This window comes from Phodopus roborovskii, unplaced genomic scaffold, assembly GCF_943737965.1.
Source record: "Phodopus roborovskii unplaced genomic scaffold, PHOROB, whole genome shotgun sequence".
Classification (NCBI taxonomy): domain Eukaryota; kingdom Metazoa; phylum Chordata; class Mammalia; order Rodentia; family Cricetidae; genus Phodopus; species Phodopus roborovskii.
This window is the reverse complement of record NW_026126480.1, coordinates 19,429,583-19,451,334: the sequence shown is the minus strand read 5'-3', so window position 1 is coordinate 19,451,334 and position 21,752 is coordinate 19,429,583. Positions and strand designations below refer to the sequence as shown.

The 21,752-nt window shown below is 44.3% G+C and overlaps 1 protein-coding gene and 1 pseudogene across 3 annotated transcripts in view; both read right to left on the bottom strand.

The window, feature by feature from the left end:
* Positions 1 to 2,732: 2,732 nt before the first annotated feature.
* On the bottom strand, positions 2,733 to 3,220 carry LOC127227689 (60S ribosomal protein L27a-like; annotated as a pseudogene).
* Positions 3,221 to 18,111: 14,891 nt separating this feature from the next.
* The window catches only part of Znf143 (zinc finger protein 143), a 37,468-nt gene continuing 33,827 nt past the window's right edge, over positions 18,112 to 21,752 (bottom strand). For all 3 annotated transcript variants that reach the window (XM_051192665.1, XM_051192667.1, XM_051192666.1), the window contains exons 15-16: positions 20,382 to 20,528; positions 18,112 to 19,256 (exon numbers count right to left, since the gene is read on the bottom strand). In XM_051192665.1, coding sequence (XP_051048622.1) covers positions 19,173 to 19,256; positions 20,382 to 20,528 — 231 coding nt within the window. In that variant the 3' untranslated portion in view covers positions 18,112 to 19,172. The remainder of the gene's footprint in view (positions 19,257 to 20,381; positions 20,529 to 21,752) is intronic.

Genomic DNA, 21,752 nt, shown 5'->3' with positions numbered 1-21,752 from the left:
ATAGCATATAATTCTGACTCTTGAATAGAATCATTATAGAAAGTTAAGGCCTACAAGACAGAAAGATGAGCCAATCTGGAATCTGCCTGGCACTACCAGACATCCTGATCATGCCTAGCCAATGAAGGGTGGCCAAGAGATGTCAACGGATTAGAATGCAAGAGTGCTGGGAGGGTATATAAGGTTCCCTCCATTGCTAAATAAAGGCGTCTGCTGGTTTTCCTATGACCTGACTCCCAGTGTCTGTGTCATTCCACCCCCTTCCCCTAGAAAGCTGTTAGGACCCAGCAACAAATCATAAAGGTTTTTAGCACTTTTTAAAATTTCCTGACTTACAACCTGCCTTTCCTGATTTATTTGCATCAGTATAGAATGTTGGGGCTCCAGAAACTGGTGTTTCTCGCACAATGTGAGGAAGAATCCAATTAGTTCTTTTTATAAACTGAAGTCTCTTGCTTTGGGGATATTTGTTGCTAATCTCTCCCAAAATGTTACTAAACTCTCTTGGCCAATGCTCATTCTCTGCCCCTAATGGGGCAATTTCAGCATTATTAAAAGGTACCACAATCTCTGTTGGGCCTATTCCTGTTGATTGACGAAGTCTCAATTTTCCTTTCAGAATTAATTCAGAATTTTTTTCTACATAGGTCTTTAATTTTTAAAATGTCTTTTAATGACAAATATAGGAGAATTCCAAGAACTGATCTAACACCTGTGATTATGATGGCAAAGGCCATTGTTTCACCTAGATAGGTTTGTCATTTAACCATTTTTGAGGTAGGGCTGTTGGTATCTTTGAAAGATCACCAGCTGATGTGCTCTGCTTATGTACAACTTGAACAGTCTATGACCATGCTTGATAATACCTTTTTATTTCTCTCAGTGCATTCTGTTTTATGGTTTGTTTCTGAGATTGCAGGGATATTAATCTGTGTTTTCCATTGCTGCAACAAATAACATCCTCATACATTCATTGGTATATTAACCATATCTCTCCTAAAAATTTTATCTATTGAAACTATTTTGTCATCCAGAGCAGTATGATTTTATTTTTACTATAGGCATTATTTCCTTTAATTGTTCTGTGGAGGAGTTTCCCTCATAGTGACAGGGAATGAATAAACCAAATTGGACATTGAGGTCTGGGAGATGTTCCCCAAATTATTTCTTGATGGCAAAGGGTTACCTTGTCTGTCCCTTATTGATCTGCATTCATTGGTCCAATGACAGCCTTCTGTTTGGATTATCTCTAGAAAAAACATTGTTTCTAGGAATGCTTTGACTACAATTCTTTTTTAGAAGACCTTGTTTTGGGGGCTAGAGAGATGGTTCAGTGGTTAAGAGCACTGGCTGCTCTTCTAGAGGTCCTGAGTTCAATTCACAATAACCATATGGTGTTTCACAACCATCTATAGTGGTATCTGATACCCTCTTCTGGCATACAGAGTGCAGAAAGAGCACTCATGTTCAGAAAATAAAAGACCTTGTTTACAACAATTAAAACATTTGACATTTTGATTTTTCTTAAAATTTCTAGAAATTACTTCTATCAAAGCATGAGGTCCAATATCAGCTGTATTTTGGATCCATTCATCTGTGGTTGCTGATCTTGCCCTTAAGGGCCTAATAACCCTTTTGCATTTTGAATTAGCATCTTCAAAAGCCAAGGATTCAATTAATACTTGTCTAACTTCTGGATCTGATACCACTTTATTTACATGAAGTTAATCTTTGTTTAAAAAAAAAAAAGCAATTAACTCTTCTTTTGGGCCTTGTATAATCTTAATAAATGACAGCTCTCTTTCCTGATTCTTCAGTTCTATTCCAAACATTCAAAGCTGTTTTTGACATAGGGCCAAGGTGTGATCATCAAACATAGACTGCCTTTGTAAATCAGCATGTTGACCCTCACTGAGGAGCTGATCTTGGGAAATTTCAATACCTCTAGAACTACTTTATTGTTCTGTGACCCTAGCTTCCTCTCTCTACCATGTTTTCTACTGTAACCGGGGACCAACCAGCTTCCAATATTGCTGTAACTATATGTCTTCCCAGTCTTGTGGAAGAATCCTGTTCAAGTTGCCTATGATTTAACACCTGCTTCACAAAGAGTAAATGCATACTATATGAAATGACTGCTTCTTTAAACTCCTCAAATCTTAACATTTCTAAAGAACCCCAATTAACTTCTGCACCGCCTTGGGGGTGCCTATCATCTGGTAGTCTTATGGTATGTTATACTAGGTATATTAAGATTGGTTTTAGCCCGGCAATGGTGGTGCACACCTTTAATACCAGCACTCGGGAGGCAGAGGCAGGTAGGTCTCTGTGAGTTCAAGACCAGCCTGGTTTATACCTTCAATCCCAGTTCCCCCACCCTCCTCTTCTCCCATTACCCTCTCTTCTAACCCCTCCCCCATTTGCTCCTTGGAGAGGGTAAGCCTCCACTAGGAAGTCTACTAAATCTGTGGCATCATCTTGTTGAGGCAGAACCAAGGTATCTCCCCACCCCCACACCCTTGTGTCTAGGCTGGGCAAGGTATCTCTATATATAGAATGGGCTCCACTGAGTTTGTGTATTAGTGTTAGATCTACTGCAGGTGGCCTCATATATTGTCCCAGCCACACCATTGTCATCTATGTTAAGGGAGTCTAGTTAGGTCTTATGCAAGATTGGTTTTCTAATAACCTTAGGCTACTCCTCTTTAATTTCCTTTTCTTTTTCTTTTTTGTTTTAATGTTAACATTTAATTAACCTCCCTGGGTGGTTCAAGCCACCAGGACACAGGCACCTCCAACACCCTTTATCTTCTCTTCAGTTCTTCCGCTGAAAATTTTGGCTTTCAGGATGACAGGCTGATTAGGGAGCTTTCCCTTCCCCAGAACTTTGTAGTAGCCCGGTCACACAACATCAATATTGGGAGCAGCTCCAGTCTTGTTCTTGGAAGCATTGATCCGTGTCTACTTACTGACCAGTGTCCACAACTTATCCAGGTTGACAATTGGGCAGAAGCTCTGGTTCTTCTTTAAGTAGTAATGCCTCATACCAACTTTCCCAAAGTAACCTGGATGGTATTTGTTGAAGTTGATCCTGTGGTGATGCATGCCTCCAGCATTCCCGCGGCCTCCTGGGTTGCTTGAGGTGTTTACCCATGCGACCCTGGCAATGGCTCACGTGGCCCTGGAGTTTCCGGGTCTTCTTCCTCCGTCTGGATGGCATGGCGGCGGCAGAAAGGGCCTTCTTCAATTTCATAATGCAATGGTGTGGTGGGTTCTGCTCTAAACTCCTCTGTCTGTGTCTGAATATTTTTCTTATTTTCATGGGTAGGCCTTTGGGAGGCTTGTATCTATCAGTACTAAGTCTTCCTAAAGCTTGTATTCTATCAATAGTAAGTCCTTCTAAGGCTGGTATTTTGTCAAACTTTTCTTATTTTCATTAATAAGTCTTTCTCATATCACTTTTTTTTTTTTTTTTTTTTTTTTTGATAGGGTTTCTCTGTGTAGCTCTAGCTATCCTGGAACTTTCTCTGTAGACCAGTCTGGCCCCGAACTCATGGAGAGCCACCTATCTCTGCCTCCCAAGTGGTGGGATTAAAGGCAAGCACCACATTGCCTGGCTCCAAACCACGTTTTTAATGATAAAATATGAATTACAAAACTGATAATAATTGTGATTGACATTACGTCAATCCCAGCTAAGTTGTTTATCCCCTCATTTATTTTTTCCATTTGCAAGTCATCCATAGAAGCACTAAACAGTATCGTAACTCCCTGCTTTGTGATATTTCTGAGTTTTGGGTTTTGTTTGTTTTTGTTTTATTTTTTTATTTTTTTATTTTTTTTGAGACAGGGATTCTTTTTGTAACAGCCTTTACTGTCCTGGAACTTGCTCTGTAGCTTAAACTGGCCTCAAACTAACAGAGATCTGCCTGCCTCTGCCTCCTGAGTGCTGGGACTAAAGGTGTGTGCCATCACTGCCTGGCAATATTTCTGATTCTTAACATGGGAAGGATTTCCCCTTATTATGTATGTATTTATTTTTAAACCGTAATTCCCCCTTTAAGAATTCCCAGGTTTGGGCTGGAGAGATGGCTCAGTGGGTTAAGAGCATTGACTGCTCTTCCAGAGAGCCAGGGTTCAAATCTCAGCACCCACATGGCAGCTCATAACTCCCTGTAACTTTAAGATCTGACACCCTCACACAGACATATGTGCAGGCAAAATAATAAAAATAACCCAGGTTTCTCACCGCATCTGCTTATGATGGCTGGCGAAGGAGCAGCTGTGCATGAGGGTCACCAGTCTTGTCCATGACGATTGACTGGGGGTGGGATGCGGTGTGGCTAGCTGTCAGTGCTTAACACACTGGTCAGAGGACAGGTGTCAGCAGCATGAAAGGCATTAGCCCGGGGGTGGGGTGGAGGTGGAGGTGGTGATGGGCCCCTTGGGTATGGCAGGCAGTGTCTTCTTCCGTACAGACCATGGTGGGCGGGGGCTGCAGGGGCTATGAGGGTTAGTTAGCCTGACAGCTAGACTAACTCGGCTTGGCCTTGGGGCTAGTGCTAGTCATACAGGACTGACTTGGGAGGAGAGCTACTGGCCAGTTTGGGCTATGCAGGGAAAGGGAGGGAGAGGTCTGGGAAGTAGGTTCAAGGGGAAAACAAGAGCAGAAGCCCCCTTGACTAGGACACAGCATGGGAGAGCACCCGGGGGCTGCACAAGTCCCTGGCTGCAGAGCCAGCAATGGCTGTTAAGAATGCAACAGGAAAAGCCCGTGGTGTGAAAAGCTGGTGACCCTCAGTGGCATGTGGTCACAAGGGGAGTCACTCAGGGAAGTGCCAAACCAACCAACCAACCAACCAACTAACCAAGAAAAGACTAAAAACAACAAAAAAAAACAAAAGAGTAAATATTAGGGAATAAACCTGAGAGATTCATAGATCAATGCAGAGATGATCCACTTCCCAGATTAAAAGGGCCTTGCTATCCCCCTCGGCTCCTCCTTTTCCTCATCTGTGTGCCCTTCTATCTCCCTCTGAATCAGCCCTTGAACTCTGTGGTCCACTCTGGCCAGCTGAATTAGAGGTTGACTCTATTGGTGATGTAATCAACACAAGCATATCTCCCCCAACACTAGAGCAAGACAGCAAAGGGGACATTTATTCTAAGAATTCCTGTTCAAGAACATGGGATAGAGCAGGGCATAGAGGTACTTCCCTTTGATCTCCACATTAAAGAAGGTGAGGCAGGAAGAGTTTGAGGCTAGTCTGGGCTATCTAGCAAGACCATGTCTTAAAAAGCTCTCACGATGACCCACTAGGTAAATGCATCTGTCATCAACCTTGATCTGAGTCTAATCCCCAACAGGTGGCATACACCTTTAATCTGAGCACTTGAGAGGTAAGGCAGGCAGATTTCTGAGTTCCAGGCTACACACAGAGACCCTGTCTCAAAAACAAAAACACCACACACTATGGACCACTGACACTGACTCACTGACTCAGCTGTTTCATTCCTTTTCTTTCTTTCTCCCCCCCACACTTTTTTTTTTGGTCTGAGATAAGGTTTCTCTGTATAACAGCCCTGGCTGTCCAGGCTAGCCTTGAACTCACAGAGATCTGCCTGTCTCTGCCTCCCCAGTGCTGGGATTAAAGGTGTGTGCCACCACTGACAGCTGTTCAATTCCTTTCATCTCTGCAAGATAATAACACAGCCTAGGCCATTTATAGAGTCAGACTTGTAACACATACTTGTAATCTCAGCACTATAAGTCAAGGCCAGCCTTAGCTACCTTAGGTTATTAAATATATATGTCAACAGGTAGCACTAGGGAGGCAGAGGCAGGAGGATCTCTGATTTCAAGGTCAACCTGGTCTACAGAGCCAGTTCAGGACGGCCAGGACTTTACTGAGAAACCCTTTCTTGAAAAGAAGGAAGGAAGGAAGGAAGGAAGGAAGGAAGGAAGGAAGGAAGGAAGGGAGATTATTGAGTACATCTTAGTTTACATAATTAGTTCCAGGCCAGCCAGGACTACATAGTGAGGCACTATGTAGTTTTGTTTTGTTTTGTTTTTTTAATCTTGCAGTTCTAGAGACTGGGATGTCTAATTATATGCTGAAGAGCTCATCTCTTTTTAAAAACAACAAACAAAATGCATTTTTTTTTTGTTTTGTTTTGTTTTGTTTTTTGAGACAAGGTTTCTCTGTATTGCTTTGGAACCTGTCCTAGAACTCCCTCTGTAGACCAGGCTGGCCTGGAACTCACAGAGATCCTCCTGCGTCTGCCTGCCAAGTGCTGGGACTAAAGGCATGCACCACCAATGCCCAGCTCAAAAATGCTTTTTTACTCTGTAGCCCACGATGCCTTCAAATTCATGACCGACTTCTGTCTCAGCTTCGTGAGTGCTAGAATTACAGGAATGGGCCATCATGCCCATTTATCACTTTATTTTATCAGACTAAATTTTTGCAAAAAGATTTATATTTATTATTTTTAATTGTGTATACATGTCTGTGTCTACATCTGTGCGGAAGTGCAGGAGTCTTGGGAAGCCAGAGACCTCAGATTCCCTGGAGCTGGAGTTGCAGGCAGCTGTGAGCCACTTGATGGGAATTCTGGGAACGGAACTCAGATCCTCTGGAAGAGCAGCCAGTGTTCTTAACTGCTGAACAGTATCTCCAGCCTCCAGATTCAGTATCTGATCCTTTAGAGCTCTTTCAAAGGTTAAATAGACTCTATCCCTACCATGGCAAAGCTGGAAAAAAGCACCACCCACCAAAGGTGGGGCTCTATGGGGCTGCACCTCACAGAAACCCCCTGCACCTCACAGAGCCTCCTGCACCTCACAGAGCTCCCCTGCACCTCACAGAGGCCCCTGCACCTCACAGAGCTCCCCTGCACCTCACAGAGGCCCCTGCACCTCACAGAGCCCCCTGCACCTCACAGAGGCTCCTGCACCTCACAGAGCCTCCTGCACCTCACAGAGGCTCCTGCACCTCACAGAGCCTCCTGCACCTCACAGAGCCCTCCTGCACCTCACAGAGCCTCCTGCACCTCACAGAGCCTCCTGCACCTCACAGAGCCCCCCTGCACCTCACAGAGCCTCCTGCACCTCACAGAGGCCTCCTGCACCTCACAGAGGCTCCTGCACCTCACAGAGCCCTCCTGCACCTCACAGAGCCCTCCTGCACCTCACAGAGCCCCCTGCACCTCACAGAGCCTCCTGCACCTCACAGAGGCTCCTGCACCTCACAGAGCCTCCTGCACCTCACAGAGGCTCCTGCACCTCACAAAGAGCCTTGCATCTCACAGAGCCTCCTGCACCTCACAGAGCCCCCTGCACCTCACAGAGGCTCCTGCACCTCACAGAGGCTCCTGCACCTCACAGAGCCTCCTGCACCTCACAGAGGCTCCTGCACCTCACAGAGGCCCCTACACCTCACAGAGGCCCCTGCACCTCACAGAGGCTCCTGCACCTCACAAAGAGCCTTGCACCTCACAGAGGCTCCTGCACCTCACAAAGAGCCTTGCACCTCACAGAGGCTCCTGCACCTTACAGAGCCCTCCTGCACCTCACAGAGCCCCCCTGCACCTCACAGAGCCCCCCTGCACCTCACAGAGCCCCCCTGCACCTCACAGAGCCTCCTGCACCTCACAAAGCCTCCTGCACTTCACAGAGCCTCCTGCTCATGACCTAGGGCAGCACCTGCCTGGCCTTTCTTTTTGCTTTGAAGAGCATGCACTAGCACCACAACAGCAAAGCCCATTTATGCAGCGGGGTAATATTCTTTTTTCAGCAGCAGCTGCTGGTGGTAAAAACAACAACACTGAAGCAGTTTCAGGATGTTAGAAAAGCCTAAAGGAAGAGGGAAACCTGTCTGAGCAGTTTGACTGGGTGAGCTGTTATCTCTGTCCTCCTAGGGTCTTAAGGCACAAAAGTTACTGGTGTGGAGCAAAAGTTTCTTATTTTTAAAGATAGGCACACACCCTCAGGGCACCAGGATTTTAACTTAATCATTTTCCCTTAGAAATTGCAGGATTTCTGCGGCAGATTCGGGGACTGAGTGTGCAATCCAGAGTAGAGCAGTTTCCGGCGGCCTTCTTTAACGCCTTGGGGCTTTGGGTCAGAGTTCTGTGTGTCCAGGAGTTCTGGGTGAAAAGTTTCTACACACTGATAAGCCTCTCCGCTGATGCAGCAATCCAAATCAGACCAAATCAAACCGAATTAGAAAAAAGCCCATGTTTAATGGCTATAACACTCCAGGATGGCTTTTCAGCCTTGGAAAAGAGAGACCGGAAAACCACTAGTTTCTGGGGGCAGTTTAAATACTCTGTGGGAGTGGTCTTGAGCATCTCTGTGGGAGGGGTCATCATTGGGCAGGCTTTCTGAGATACAGCAGGGTTTGAGGGAGATATGGAAGGGGGGCTTGGGTGGAACTTCCACTATAACAATCCAGACCCTTTGGGTATGTGGACGCCAGGGGTTGGGGTGAAGCTTCCATCATAACAGTGGGATTCTCAGGGAACCCTACAAGAGGTGAGACCAAGCAGGGACAAATATGGGGATTGAAATTAGGGCAGTGGTTCTCAGTCTTCCTAATGCTGCGGCCCTTTAAATGCATTTCCTCGTGTTGTGGTGACCCCCAAACATAAAATTATTTTCATTGCTAATTCATAACTGTAGATTCACCACTGCTATGAAGCATAATGTAAATATTTTTGAAGATAGAGGTTTGCCGAGGGAATCGCAGCCCGCAGGTTGAGAACCACTGATTTAGGGCCTGGTGAATGATAGATTAGTGCTGTACCACATCACACCTCCAGCTCTGAGGTAACTTTCGAGACAGCTCTTAAGTCAGTTTTTCTTTTCTTCACTGGAATGGAATGCAGAAAAGAATTTTAAAAATGCTTTTGTTAGCCAGGCAGTTGGCACATGTCTCTAATCCCAGCTCTCAAGAAGCAGAGGATCTCTGTGAATTCGAGGCCGGCCTGGTCTACATAGCTACATAGTGAGTTCCAGGACAGTCAGAGCTACACAGAGAAATCCTGTCTTAAAAAACAAACACAAACAGAAAGCTTTTGTTTTCATTATAAGTGAGTTCAGAGTAGAGGTGATCAACTGTGGCCACATGTACAACGTCTCTCAGGAAATTCGTTGAGATGGCCCAGTGTGTAAAGGCATTTGCCACTGAACATGATATTTGTTCCATTCTGGTGACTCAAATGGTAAAGAAGAGGACCAGCTTCCACATAAATGCACAGGACACACACACACACTGGATATGACAAAAAATGCTAATAAATAAATAAACAAACAAACCAACAATAGATAGATATGTTAAGTGAAATAAGAACACATATTTCCAAAACACAAGTTGCACATCCTCATCAGGAATAGAAGGGCTGAGACAAGTGTGCTCCTAGAAAAGCAGGAGGAAAATATGAGTCTTCTTTGTCAAAAAGCAGGAAAAAGTGCAAGTAAACAAGTATGGTATGATTTGTCTACAGGAGTAGAATTCATAGAAACAGAAATTAATTATAAATGCTCAGCCAATAGCTGAGGCTTGTTACTAGCTAGCTCTTACATTTAAGTTAACCCATATTTCTTATCTATGCTCTGCCACGTGGCTTGATACCTTTTCTCAGTACAGCATGTGCATCTCTTTTTCCCTGCATTAGCTGGCAACACCTTTGACTCTGCCCTTCCTCATCCCAACATTCTCCTAGTCTGGCTTTCCTGCCTAACCTTACCTTATTCTGCTCAGCTATTGGCCAGTCAGTTTCTTTATTAAACCAATCACAGAAACATATATTCTCATAGTGTAAAGGAATATTCCACAGCAGAAACCCTGTCTCTCAAAAAAAATTTTTTTTTTCTTTTTAATTTTTATGTGTTTGAATCTCCATATGTACCTTGCCATACCAGCCCCAGTGGGGACAATGTAGCAATGGCCGAGATGAATCTCATGGCTACCTGTCCAGAGGTTCATTCGCACCACATGTGGTTACACTTCCTGAGAAGAAGTGGCCAGGTCCCTGCAGGTGCTTGCTTGGCTGGCTGATTGAAAAGGGTGCTGGGTGTATTTGTGCTATGTTAACAATAATACTTTTAATCATGAGTGTTCTGGCCTGAAGCTCCACTGTTAATTCAGTGAAGCCTAGAGAACATTTAGATATAGTTTTAGAAACTAAAAGAGATGCAGACCAGCGATCAGTAGATGAATATCCTCTGTGCCTTCAATCACAAAACCCACGGCGCTGGCTAAGATTCCAGGTGTCAGCCCAAAGCCTGAGAAATTAATAGAGTTGAAGCTATGTGAACTTGCCCGCATTGTGACCCTGCCTGAAAATAGCCCACCCGCAGCAAAGCTGCTGTTGGAGTTACTACAATCTTAGGTGGAAGGTCTATGTTTGGCTCATATTTCATAAAGATCCTAGGTTCTGGGCCAGGTCTATAGTATATTGGAAACGCTATGATTGGGATCTTAGGACCCCTGAAACAGTATAAGAGTTCATAGAGGTTTAGGAGAGAGCTTAGCAGTGCTGTTGAAAGTTTAATGTTCAAAAACAAAGATTATTCTTTAAACTCAGTGAACCAAGTGTCTGGCAAGCTGACCACAGGCAGGCCAAAATAGAAAAAAGTTTCTGGCTATGCACTTGATCTCATGCTTCAAGGAAATTGCTGGTGTGCATTAATTTCTGTAAAATATCTGTAATTTTTTTGAATTGTGGCCAAAGATCTGTTCTTTGAACTTTCTGCATAAAAACCTGATGCTCTGAAGTAAAAATCTCAGCAGTTGCAAACCTCAAGTGTGTTTGTGACTGTCTGTCAAGCCGAAGCCACTCCTGGCCTGGTCATCCGAGTCTTGGTCTCCCTGCAGACCTGTTGCCCACTGAGCAGTCTGCAGCAGTACCTCATGTGTGTCTAGTGCCAGAGGAAGCCAGAAGAGGGCATCATAGCCTGTGGAACTGGAGCTGGAGATTGGTAGGAGCCACCATGTGGGTGCTGGGAATTGAATCTAGATCCTCTGGAAGAACAATCAGTGCTCTTAACCATCCCAGCATCTTACAGCTAGTTTTCCATAGCCTTGTCACAAGGCTCTCAACTGTGAGCAGGCTGTCATATATATCTTTCTTACTAGACCCTCTAACACTAGTCTTCCTTAAACTCGGTCCTGGAGAGCATCCCCGATGACCCTTCCTCTGTGCACACTCAAGGCCCTGTCTCTGGCTTCTCTGTTACTAGCCACTCCTCTACTCCTACCTCCCCATTTCGTTTCCCCCTCTCCCCCTCCTTCCTTTCTGCCTGTGGGGCTTTCCCCCTCTAACCCCCCCCCCCCATACTGTCTCATACATCTGCTTAGGAACTTCTTATCAGGTACTCGAGGAACAATTGAAAGTGGCTCCTCTCTCCCTCCAAGAATGTCCTTCATCTTCTCAAGGTAGCAGGTAGGATCATTCAGGTACGAGTGTTCTTCCCCATGTCTAACCTATCTCAAATACAAATGTGTGCCTTCTCTGGACCCTAAGCCACTGGACACATCAAACTCTATTCCCCTTGGTCCTCTGGAAAAAAATAACCTCTTAGTATCCCCTGGTACTTCAGGAAAACATACGCTTTGTGTATCCCAAACTGAAATTATAGGGTTAATATATAAAGACTCTTGGCTCTTTCCTCTGCCTTTCTCCATAATAAATAATTCATTATCCAGGATCATTTGGTGTCTTCTCCAGATGTGGCAGGACGGTAATGCTATGTAACTCTTAGACTCTTAGGAGACTGACAGGAACCCTTTAACTGATCCAAGCACATTAAAGTATGCCTAAGACCTACCACAGACCAAACTTGAAAGCTTAATAATGTTTACAGGCAGCTTGAGTTTGTTACATTCTGTCATAATTGTAATTTAGATTTAACTCTCTTTTAGGATATTGGTAAGTTTGTTTGTTGTGTTGTTCTATGAACCAGTAAGAAAGAAAAATGTGAGTCTGGCATGGTGGTCCATGCCTTTAATCCAAAGGAGACAGAGGCAGGCAGATCTCTATGATTCTGAGGCCAACTTGCAAGCCAGCCAGGGTTACATAGTGAGACTCAGGCCAACTTGCAAGCCAGCCAGGGTTACATAGTGAGACTCATCTCAATAAAAAGAAGAAAAAAATTGAGCCAGGCAGTGGTGGCATGTGCTTTTTTTTCCAGGGAAGGGTCAGGTTTCAAGACAGGGTTTCTCTGTGTAGTTTTGGAGCCTGTACTGGAACTCACTCTGTAGACCAGGCTGGCCTCGAAGACACAGAGATTCACCTGCCTCTACCTCTGGAGTGCTGTGATTAAAGGCATGCACTACCACCACCACCACCTGGCTGATAGCATGTGCTGTTACTCCCAGTACTCAGGAAGCAGAGGCAGGCAGATCTCTGAGTTAAAGGCCAGCCTGGTCTACAAAATGAGCTCCAGGACAGCCAGAGTTACACAGAGAGGCCCTGTCCAAAAAAATAAAACAAACAAACAAAACAAAGGAAGAAAAGTATGGGGCTGGATGGCTCAGTGGTTAAGAGAACGCTCTTCTGGCTGTTGTTTCAGTTTTGGGTAATAATATTGTCTCTCATAACCCCCTGTAATTCTAGCTCCAGCAAATCCAATGTCTTCTCCTGGCACCAGGCACACATGTGTTCTTACTGACTGAGCTGTCTTTAGGGCCCCACTGTCAGTGTTCGATGGCTGCAACCAAAAAAGGACCCAATTCATTCTGAGACACTTATTCTACACCTAATAATCCAGAGAGGCCTCTTCTTTCTAAATTTTATTTTTATTTATTTGTTTTATGTGCCCTGGTATTCTGTCTGCATACATATCTGTGTGAGAGTATCTGATCCCATGGAACTGTTAAAAGACAGTTGTGAGCTGCCATGTGTGTGCTGGGAATCAAACCCCAGTCCTCAAGAAGAGAAGGTAGTGCTCCCAACCGTTGAGCCAGCTCTCCAGCCCCAGAGAGTCTTCTGAAACTATCCTTAGACTGAGGTCCTTAGGCTCCGGTTGGCATTATCTCAGGTTTGTCTACATTACCACTGGCATCTATGCCTGCCTGCCACCACTGAGGAGCTGCTGATGAACTCCCCATCTTGTCCAAAGTGCCCCTGTAGCAGTATCTATCACGTGACAGAGCACCACCACCAGGCAGGATTTCTCTCCCTCCAATATCCCTGCTCAGCTTTGAGCTAGCTCTAGAAGATAACCTTTGTCCTCTGGGGTGATATGTCCCTGCTAATCAGTGTGGGGAGTGTGGATGCCACTCTGTGGTGGTGCAACTAATCTAAGTGCTAAGCTAATACAAGACTGCTTTGACCTCAGATCAGGCTGAGCTCGTAAGACCCTGCTGTATCCACAGGATCAAAAAGAGTTAGTCTTTAACAAGACTACCTGCAGTCTGTCTTAGTGCACCTTGACACTACTGCAGAAGATGCCAGGGTTTTATGAGGAGTTTGACCCCTTGCTGCAATGCACAATAAGCCTGTCCCTAGGAGAAATAATTCATACTGTAAAACCCATTCACCAGCAAAATAATGAGGTACTGCCTAGTCATCCAGACATGAGCACCTCACAGATGTCTCAAAGAACTAAATCCTGGACCCCATGACATGGAAACACTGCCTGAGTGACCCCCCCCCCGACTCCCAGCAGCACCCTCCCCCCAAAAAAGAATACTTTTGTGCCATTTCTCTCTACTGTCTTACCTGATGGGGCTGTTGTGCAGCAGTCTCTAATAAATTTAGTACTTTATGTTCTTGTCTTGTTGATTTATTTCGCTGCCCCCACTTCACCAGTCTGTCACTGGTACCCCTGGCATGGTACCATGTGCATGTCCCATTGTTGCATGGAACTTTATAGATAAGTTTGTAAGAACTTCAATGGTGGGCTGGAGACAGATGGCTCAGTGATTAAGAGTATGTTCTGGAGATTCCAAGTTCAGTTTCCAGCACCCATGACAGACATGTACACATAATTTAAAACAATAAAAAGTTTGTCAGGTGGTGCTGTGCACACCTTTACTCCCAGCACTTTGGGGGAAGAGGCAGGCAGATCTCTGAGTTGGAGGCCGGCCTGGTCTACAGAGCAAGTTCCAAACAGCTAGGATTACACAGAGAAACCCTGTCTTGAAAAAAAATATATGTAAAAACAAGAACACCAAGCCAAAAACCCAAAACAATACAAAGTTTAAAAAGAAAAACAACACTACATAAGTGGTAGGGCAGTCACAGAACTTAAAAACTGAAGTATAGTTATTTTTTTGTTTTGTTGTGTTTGTCTCTATTTATTTATTTATTTATTTTTGAGACAATGTTTCTCTGTGTAGCCCTGGCTGTCCTGGAACTCTGTAGACCAGGCTGGCCTCCAACTCTGAGAGCCACTCACCTCCGTCTCCAGAATGCCAGGATGGGATTAAAGGCGTGGTCAAAGGCGTATACTGCCGCCTCCCATCAGCTTAAGGTTTTTCCTTGGCAACAACTTCCCATTGTGCCCACTTTTGTTTCCACTCCCCAATCACTGTTAAACAGATGCTGGCCAGCAGCAACTGGTCTGCAATCTCCCTTAAAAAAAAAAAAAAAAAAGATTGTTTATTCGGTGCGTGTATGTGTGTGCGCCTGACTGTATGTCTGCACACCACATGCATCCAGTCTCAAAGTACAGGGTACCCTGAAGCTGAAGTTACAGGCCATTATGGGTCATCTGACATTGCTACTGGGAACTGAACTTGGGCCCTCTGCAAGAGCAGCAAGTACCTTTTTTTCCCTTCTCTCTCTCTCTCTCTCAGAAGTTTTGAGCTTTTATTTTTTATTTATTTATTTTATTTTAAAACAATCTTTTCTAGCTGGGCATTGGTGGTGCATGCCTTTGGTCCCAGCACTCAGAAGGCAGAGGCAGGTGGGTCTCTATGAGTTCGAGGCCAGCCTGGTCTATAGAACTAGTTCCAGGACAAGCTCCAAAGCAATACAGAGAAACCCTGTCTCAAAATACCAAAAAGCAAAACAAAACAAAAACCCCAACAATCTTTTCTCATTTTTTATATACCAATCCCAGTTCCCACTCCCTCCCTTCTTTCCACCTTCCCCCAACCCCACCCCCACTCCTCAGAGAGGGTAAGACTTCCCATGGGTAATCAACAAAATCTGGTACATTACTTTGAGACAAGATCAAGGCCCTCTGCCCTATATCTAGGCTGGGCAAGGTATCCCTCCAAAGAGAATGGGCTCCAAAAAGTCAGCTCAAGCATTAGGGATAAATATCCTGGTCCTATTGACAGTGACCCCATAGATTGCCCAAGCCACACACAATTGTCATCCACATTCAGCTTTTTTTTTTTTGGTTTTTCGAGACAGGGTTTCTCTATGGCTTTGAACCTGTCCTGGAACTTGCTCTGTAGACTGGCTGGACTCGAACTCACAGAGACCCGCCTGCCTCTGCCTCCTGAGTGCTGGGATTAAAGGTGTGCACCACCAAGGCAGGGTCCACATTCAGTCTTATGCAGATTAACCAGCTGTCAACCAAAGCCTGTGAGCACTAACTAACTCATGCCAGCTGTTTCTGTGCTCTTAACTGTTGAGCCATCTCTCCAGCCTCTGGCCTGCAATCTTAGCTGAAGCCAGGGAATACTGGATGGCAGTTCTTCAGGTTGAAAAAAATGGAGTCAAGCCAGGCGTTGGTGGCTCGAGCCTTTAATCCCAGCACGCTGGAGGCAGAGGCAGAGGCAGATGGATTTCTGTGAGTTCGAGGCCAGCCTGGTCTATATGAGCTAGTTCCAAAGCCACAAAGAAACCTGTCCAAAAAAAAAAAGAAAAAAAAATAGAAAAAATGGAATCAAATTTCAGCACCAAGTGCAGTTTTCCAAATTCCTTATGAGCTCCATTAGTTTGATCCCAAGGGATGGGAGTTGGATGTGGAAGAAAAAGACCTGGTCCTCTGCGCTTGTGGCTTGTGGAGGCCAGTGGAAGTCATCTGGAGCACACACCATAGGCAATGTGTTTCCTCTTTCTTTCTTTTTAAAAATTAACTTGTTAAGGGCTGGAGAGAACTGACTGCTCTTCCAGAGAGCTTGGGTTCAATCCCAGCACCCATATGGCAGCTCACAATGGTTCAGGAAACTCCAGTTCCTGGGGACCCAATGCCCTCTTCTGGCCTCTGTGGGCACCAAGCACACATGTGGTACAGACATACATGCAGGGAAAATACCCACATACATAAAACAACAAAACAAATAATCACACATTGTGTGTGTGTGTGTGTGGGGCTTTGCATGGCCAGTTTTCTTTCTAGCTTCCAGTATTCCAGTGTCTGGGTGATTGAGGTCAGGTATCAAATAAGCACTTTTACCCTCAGGACTGTTGTCTTCCTGGGCTTGCAACAGGTTTGCAACAGGTTTTGTTGGGGCCCCAAGACACTTCAGGGTATCACACAAGCTGATACTCAACCTGCTGTTTTCAAGTGCCTTCGAGGATTTATTTTTGGGAGGACTCTTTTCCACTGCTTTTGCTGAGACCCACAGCAGCTCTAGTATATCTTGAGGGAGCAAGCTACCTTGCTAGACACTAAAGGGACAAAAAAACAGCACCCTATGTCCCATTTTCTTTGGGTACCAGTGGGAAAGCTGTTCAGCTGTGAAAATAGGGCTTATCATAACTGTGTAGCTAAGTGCTGCTCAATCCAGCTGGCATGGAGCCTGGGTTGCAGTGAAGCACTCTAGAGTCTGAGTATAGGTGGATATAAAGGCCACAGTTTAGGTTTTTATGCTGGAAAGAGTAAGCCCACCTGGCTACCCTTAGACCTCACATATTCTCCAGTCTTCCCACCCTGCCTCAGATGGGTACTCTATGGATGTGTACATATCACCATCGTGAATGAAGGCTGGGCCTGGGGATGACTAGCACACTGGCATGTGCCTATAACAAAGGGTCTCATATGCAAGGTAATCAACAAGCCCTGAAGGGCTTCTCTAATGACTGATTAGTCACAATGCTGGCTTCAGGAGCTCAGAGACTGATCAAAGGAAACATTAGCATCAACTGAAACAGAACACTTTCCTTTTGTGTTATACAACTTGACATAAAAAGAGACCATGTTAGGGCTCTGACAACCCAGCTGGGTGAGAGACAGTGCAGGAGTGGTGGCTGAGGAAAGCCCTTTGGCCTTCTCTTTTTAAGGGCTGGCAGGGTCCACTGCTGAACTCTCAACATTAGACAGTAGTGTTGTGGATCTTGCCTGCAATCCTAGTTCCAGGTCAGGAAGAGCTATTGAGTGAGAGCCTGTCTCAAAAACAAACAAAAACCAAGAGACTGGAGAACTGGCTTCTTTGTTGTTAAGAACACTAGCCACTTTTGTAGGGGATCTGAGTTCAGCTCCCAGAACCCACATGTCAGTTCAAAACTGTAACTCCAGTTCCAAGGGATCTGATGCCCTCCTCAGATCTCCATGGGTACTGCACAACATGGTACATAGACATACATGTAAACACAATACCCATACACATAAACACTCTTTAAACATTTATGTTTTCGTTCATTGGTGTTTTGCCTACATGTATGTTTGTGTGATGGTGTCAGAAATCTTGGAACTTACACACAGTTGTGAGCTGCCATATGGGTGCTGGGAATTAAACCCAAGTCCTCTGAAAAAGCAGCTAGTGATCTCAATCACTGAGCCATCCATCTCTTCAGCCCTTCAAAATAAATCTTAGAAAAAAAAAAAAAAAAAGCTTTCAACTCTTGCTATTAAGCAAGCAGAAGCTATCAAACAAAAATTGTCTTGATAGCCCCTGCTTCAGTGAGTTACCTTCTAGGCTACTGAGGTATAGTATAAAACCCATACTGGACTTGGAAGCAGAAAGCCAGGGCTGTCCAATCTTGGCCTGCCCTGCCTTTTAGAACTGCCGGGCCTGGGTAAGTTGGAGACAATAAATCTTAAGTTTTCCCAAGACTGTTGAGTACACAGTAATATAGGTGTGTTTTTTCTTTGCCTATCCAGGATATACTCTTTGCTTGTGTGTATAGGGTTATGTTGTTACATTGTGGATCGTTGTGCAACACTCCCCAACACCAGATCAATTTAATGAAACAAACAAAAAGTATTGTTTTAAAAACTGCTGTATTCAAAAATTAATAATAAACTTTAAGGTAAATAAGCTTTAAAACAAAAGCTTAAGAGCAAAAATAAATAATTTACACAACTCACTAACCCAGTTTTTAGAGTAAATCCATTTCCAACCATAGGGCTATAAGCCTAGACCAGACCCCTGGGAAATTCTCACAGTTGATTATCATAAAAAACAGTAGCAAAAACTTAGAAGGTTGAGTAGACTCTTTAACAACCCAAACACTGGATATTCTTTCCTTGTTTTTTGAGTATTTACTCTGTAGTCCAGATTGACCTGGAATTCACTACATAGCAGAGGCCAGTCTCAAAGTAATGATACTCCTCCTGCCTCAGCTTCCTCAACACAGGGATTATAGGCACAGGCTACCATGCCTCTCCAAGCTTCAAACACTGGATTTAATGTTTTACTTTAAAATAACCAAACTTTCTAATTTTATACACAATCCAATGCAAATGCTGAAATAATAGGCATTTTAGTTTGAAGAAGTGTTATATAACAGGGATGGGACACTATAAATGAGGTCTTCAATCCTTGAAATACAAATAAAAATGGGTGTGTAGTGGGACAAAAACTCCAGACACTAGCTTGAGGGACACCTGAAGGCTTGCATCCTTTATTTTCTGAGATGGCTTTGAAGTTATGACTGTTTGACATGGAGAGCTGTCGGCATGTTAGAGACAGCCTTTATTTTGTTTTTTCACAGTAAATTAAAATCTCGTCTTGACTCCATATAGACCTAGATGGTCCTGTGGGTAGATTCCAGAGGTTGGCTGTGTGATAGAGTAACATGAAGAATTGCTGTAGTGCCCTAATTTCATACTTCCTTGTACACAATGAATCACTTTGGGAATTTATTCCAGGGGCTATGTACACAAAAGTGTCAAGAAGAAAGTGTTCTCCACTCTTGCATAAAAACGTGTACAGTGCTTCAGGAATGGAACTTCTGCTCTGCAGGGCGGGGCCTCAGGGATTTCTGCAGCCAGAAGATGAAAGGCTCCTTCCTTCTGCTTTGTTGCTCTGTAGTTCTGAGTATTAATCATCCAACCCTGGTGTTTCTCCTTGTTGGATTCTAGATGCTATCCTGATAGCTTCTTCCAGAGATGGCTGCTCTCCAAGCTGAAACCAGAACACACACATCAAACATTAATAATCCAAAGTCCTAATCTGGGTAATGCCGGAGAATTGTTTAATGGGAGATGTGCAATTTCTCTCTCTAATTCTGATGCTTGGGGATTATTAAAATATTTGTTAACTTGATCACTAATAGCATAAAATCAAAACTTCTACATATGAGAACAATGGAACTGATTTTAAGTTCTTCAAATGCCATGTCACCACAGCCAATGGAGTGCTTCCTCAGCAGTTAGCTTCTGCATCCATGAACTAAAGAAAACTAACCAATGGCTGGCATTTTCCTGTTTATCAAGTAAACATAGGAGAAACCACTCCCCTGTACAGAGGCTATCTGAACCTGACAGGTTTATATTCTCTGCTGGGAACAGGGACTTGCCCAGAGAATACTCCTTCCATGTCTTCTGACTGACATGCCTCACTCTGGGGCTATGTGGGCAACTCGAGAGGAATCACTGAGGGTCCGTTCACAACAGGTTCACCTCCAAGGAGTAGCTTCCATGTGCTTTAGAAAACCTGACTCCTTAGACTCTATCTTGACAATGAAGATGGCTGCTTGGGTACACACATACCTGATAATTTTTCTTTTGCTATAAATTCCCCAAGAATATGCAAAGCAAAGGCAATAAAGAACTAGTTTATGTTTTGATTAAGGCTTCATATAACTTAGGCCAATGACTTTCATTCAACTTGTGATCTTTTTGCCTCAGATTCTAGGCCTGGTTTATGTGGTCCTGGGGATAGACCCCAGGGTTTCATGCATGCCAAACAAGGATTCTGCCAACAGAGCCATACCCCTAGCCTTGGTCTGTTTCTGGGTGGGGAGGGGTTCTGAGAAAGCTCTGGCTGTCCTGGAACTTACTGTATAAACCAAGCTGGCCTTGAGCTCACAGAGATCTGTTTGCCTCTGCCTCCTAGGAGCTGGGATTAAAGGCACATGCCATCACTGCCTGGCTTCTGGTCATTTCGAGATCATCCCCATCATATTAATTGTCTTCAAGTTAGGCACAGATAATTTTGTGTATGGCATAAACATAAAAGTTACACATAAGACTCAGAATGCCAGATTGAGATCTATGTACTACTGCTATCCACCTAACCTGTACTCACCTGAACTGCAATCTGGGTACCATTGGATGTTGCCACTAAGGTCAGAGGTCTGGTTTCTGTAGTTACTAAATGATGGCTATGTTGTTGGTGTCCCATTTCCGAAGAGGTTGTGTGGAATGCTGCCAGGTCTTGAGCCACAATTGCAACCTTAAGTGAACCAGAATGAACAAAACATACATGAAAAATTATACCCATGACTCAAATAGGTTAACGTCTACTTTGTGTGAGGGACCAGAGATGAGTAGACACTGCTGAAACAGACCTTATGCACTGTCCAGGCTGAACGCTCATCTGAGGAAGGCTCCCTCAGATGGGATTTACCTATGATCATTAAGTAAGTCGATGGCAAAACAGGTAGAGGGTACTGGAAAAATGGATCCGCCATGTCTAACTTTACTGGCTCAGGAGATGTGGTTCTGCTACCCTAAGTGGATGCTGAAGAAGTCATAAATGTTGACTTAACTCATACCACAGATGTCTGTTTATTCCCAAGAGTGGCCTGGACTATTTTCCCCTTTTGCATTTAAAATCAGGCTTCCACTTAACTGGGGAACCTGGAAGGACTGGTGACATGACTGACAAACACACTCGCTCCTTGGATGCATTCTCCACCTTAGACTCATGGATCTTTGTAGTATCTCCTGAAGCCTCTTGCTATGATTACAGATTAAAGTTTATTTATTTTTACTTTATGTGTATGGGTGTTTGGTTGACATATATGTCTGTATGCTACTTGTGTTCTAAGTGCTGAAAGAGGCCAGACAATCCCTGGGACTGGAGTTACAGATGCTTGAGCTGCAATATGGGTGTTGGGACTTGAACCAGGTCCTCTGGAAGAGCAGCCAATCCACTTAACCACTGAGCCATCTCTCTAGGTTTGTTCTAATGGTGTTTCTGTTTGTTTGTTTGCTTATTTGCTTGCTTGTTAGTTTTTGAGACAAGATCTCACTAAATATCCCTGGCTGGCCTGGAGATTGCTCTGTATACAAGGCTAGACTCAAACTCAAGACCTGCTTGCTTCTGCCTCCTAAGTGCTAAGACTAAGCACATGCAGCCTAATGCCTAGCTGCATTTGTTTTGTTTTGTTTTGTTTTGTTTTTCAAGATGTGGTTTCTCTGTGTATTCTTAGAGCCTGTTAGAATTCATGCTATAGACCAGGCTGGCCTCAATTTCACAGAGCTCCATCTGCCTCTGCCTCCCAAGTGCTGGGATTAAAGGCATACACTACATAGTGTGTGCTTTTAAAATTCAATTTTAATGTGTTTATATCTATGAAAGTATAGGCTATGTGTGTGTGGGTACCCTTAGAGGTCAGCTGAAGTTACAGGCAGTTGTAAGATGCTTAATATGGCTGGGCATGGTGCTACATGC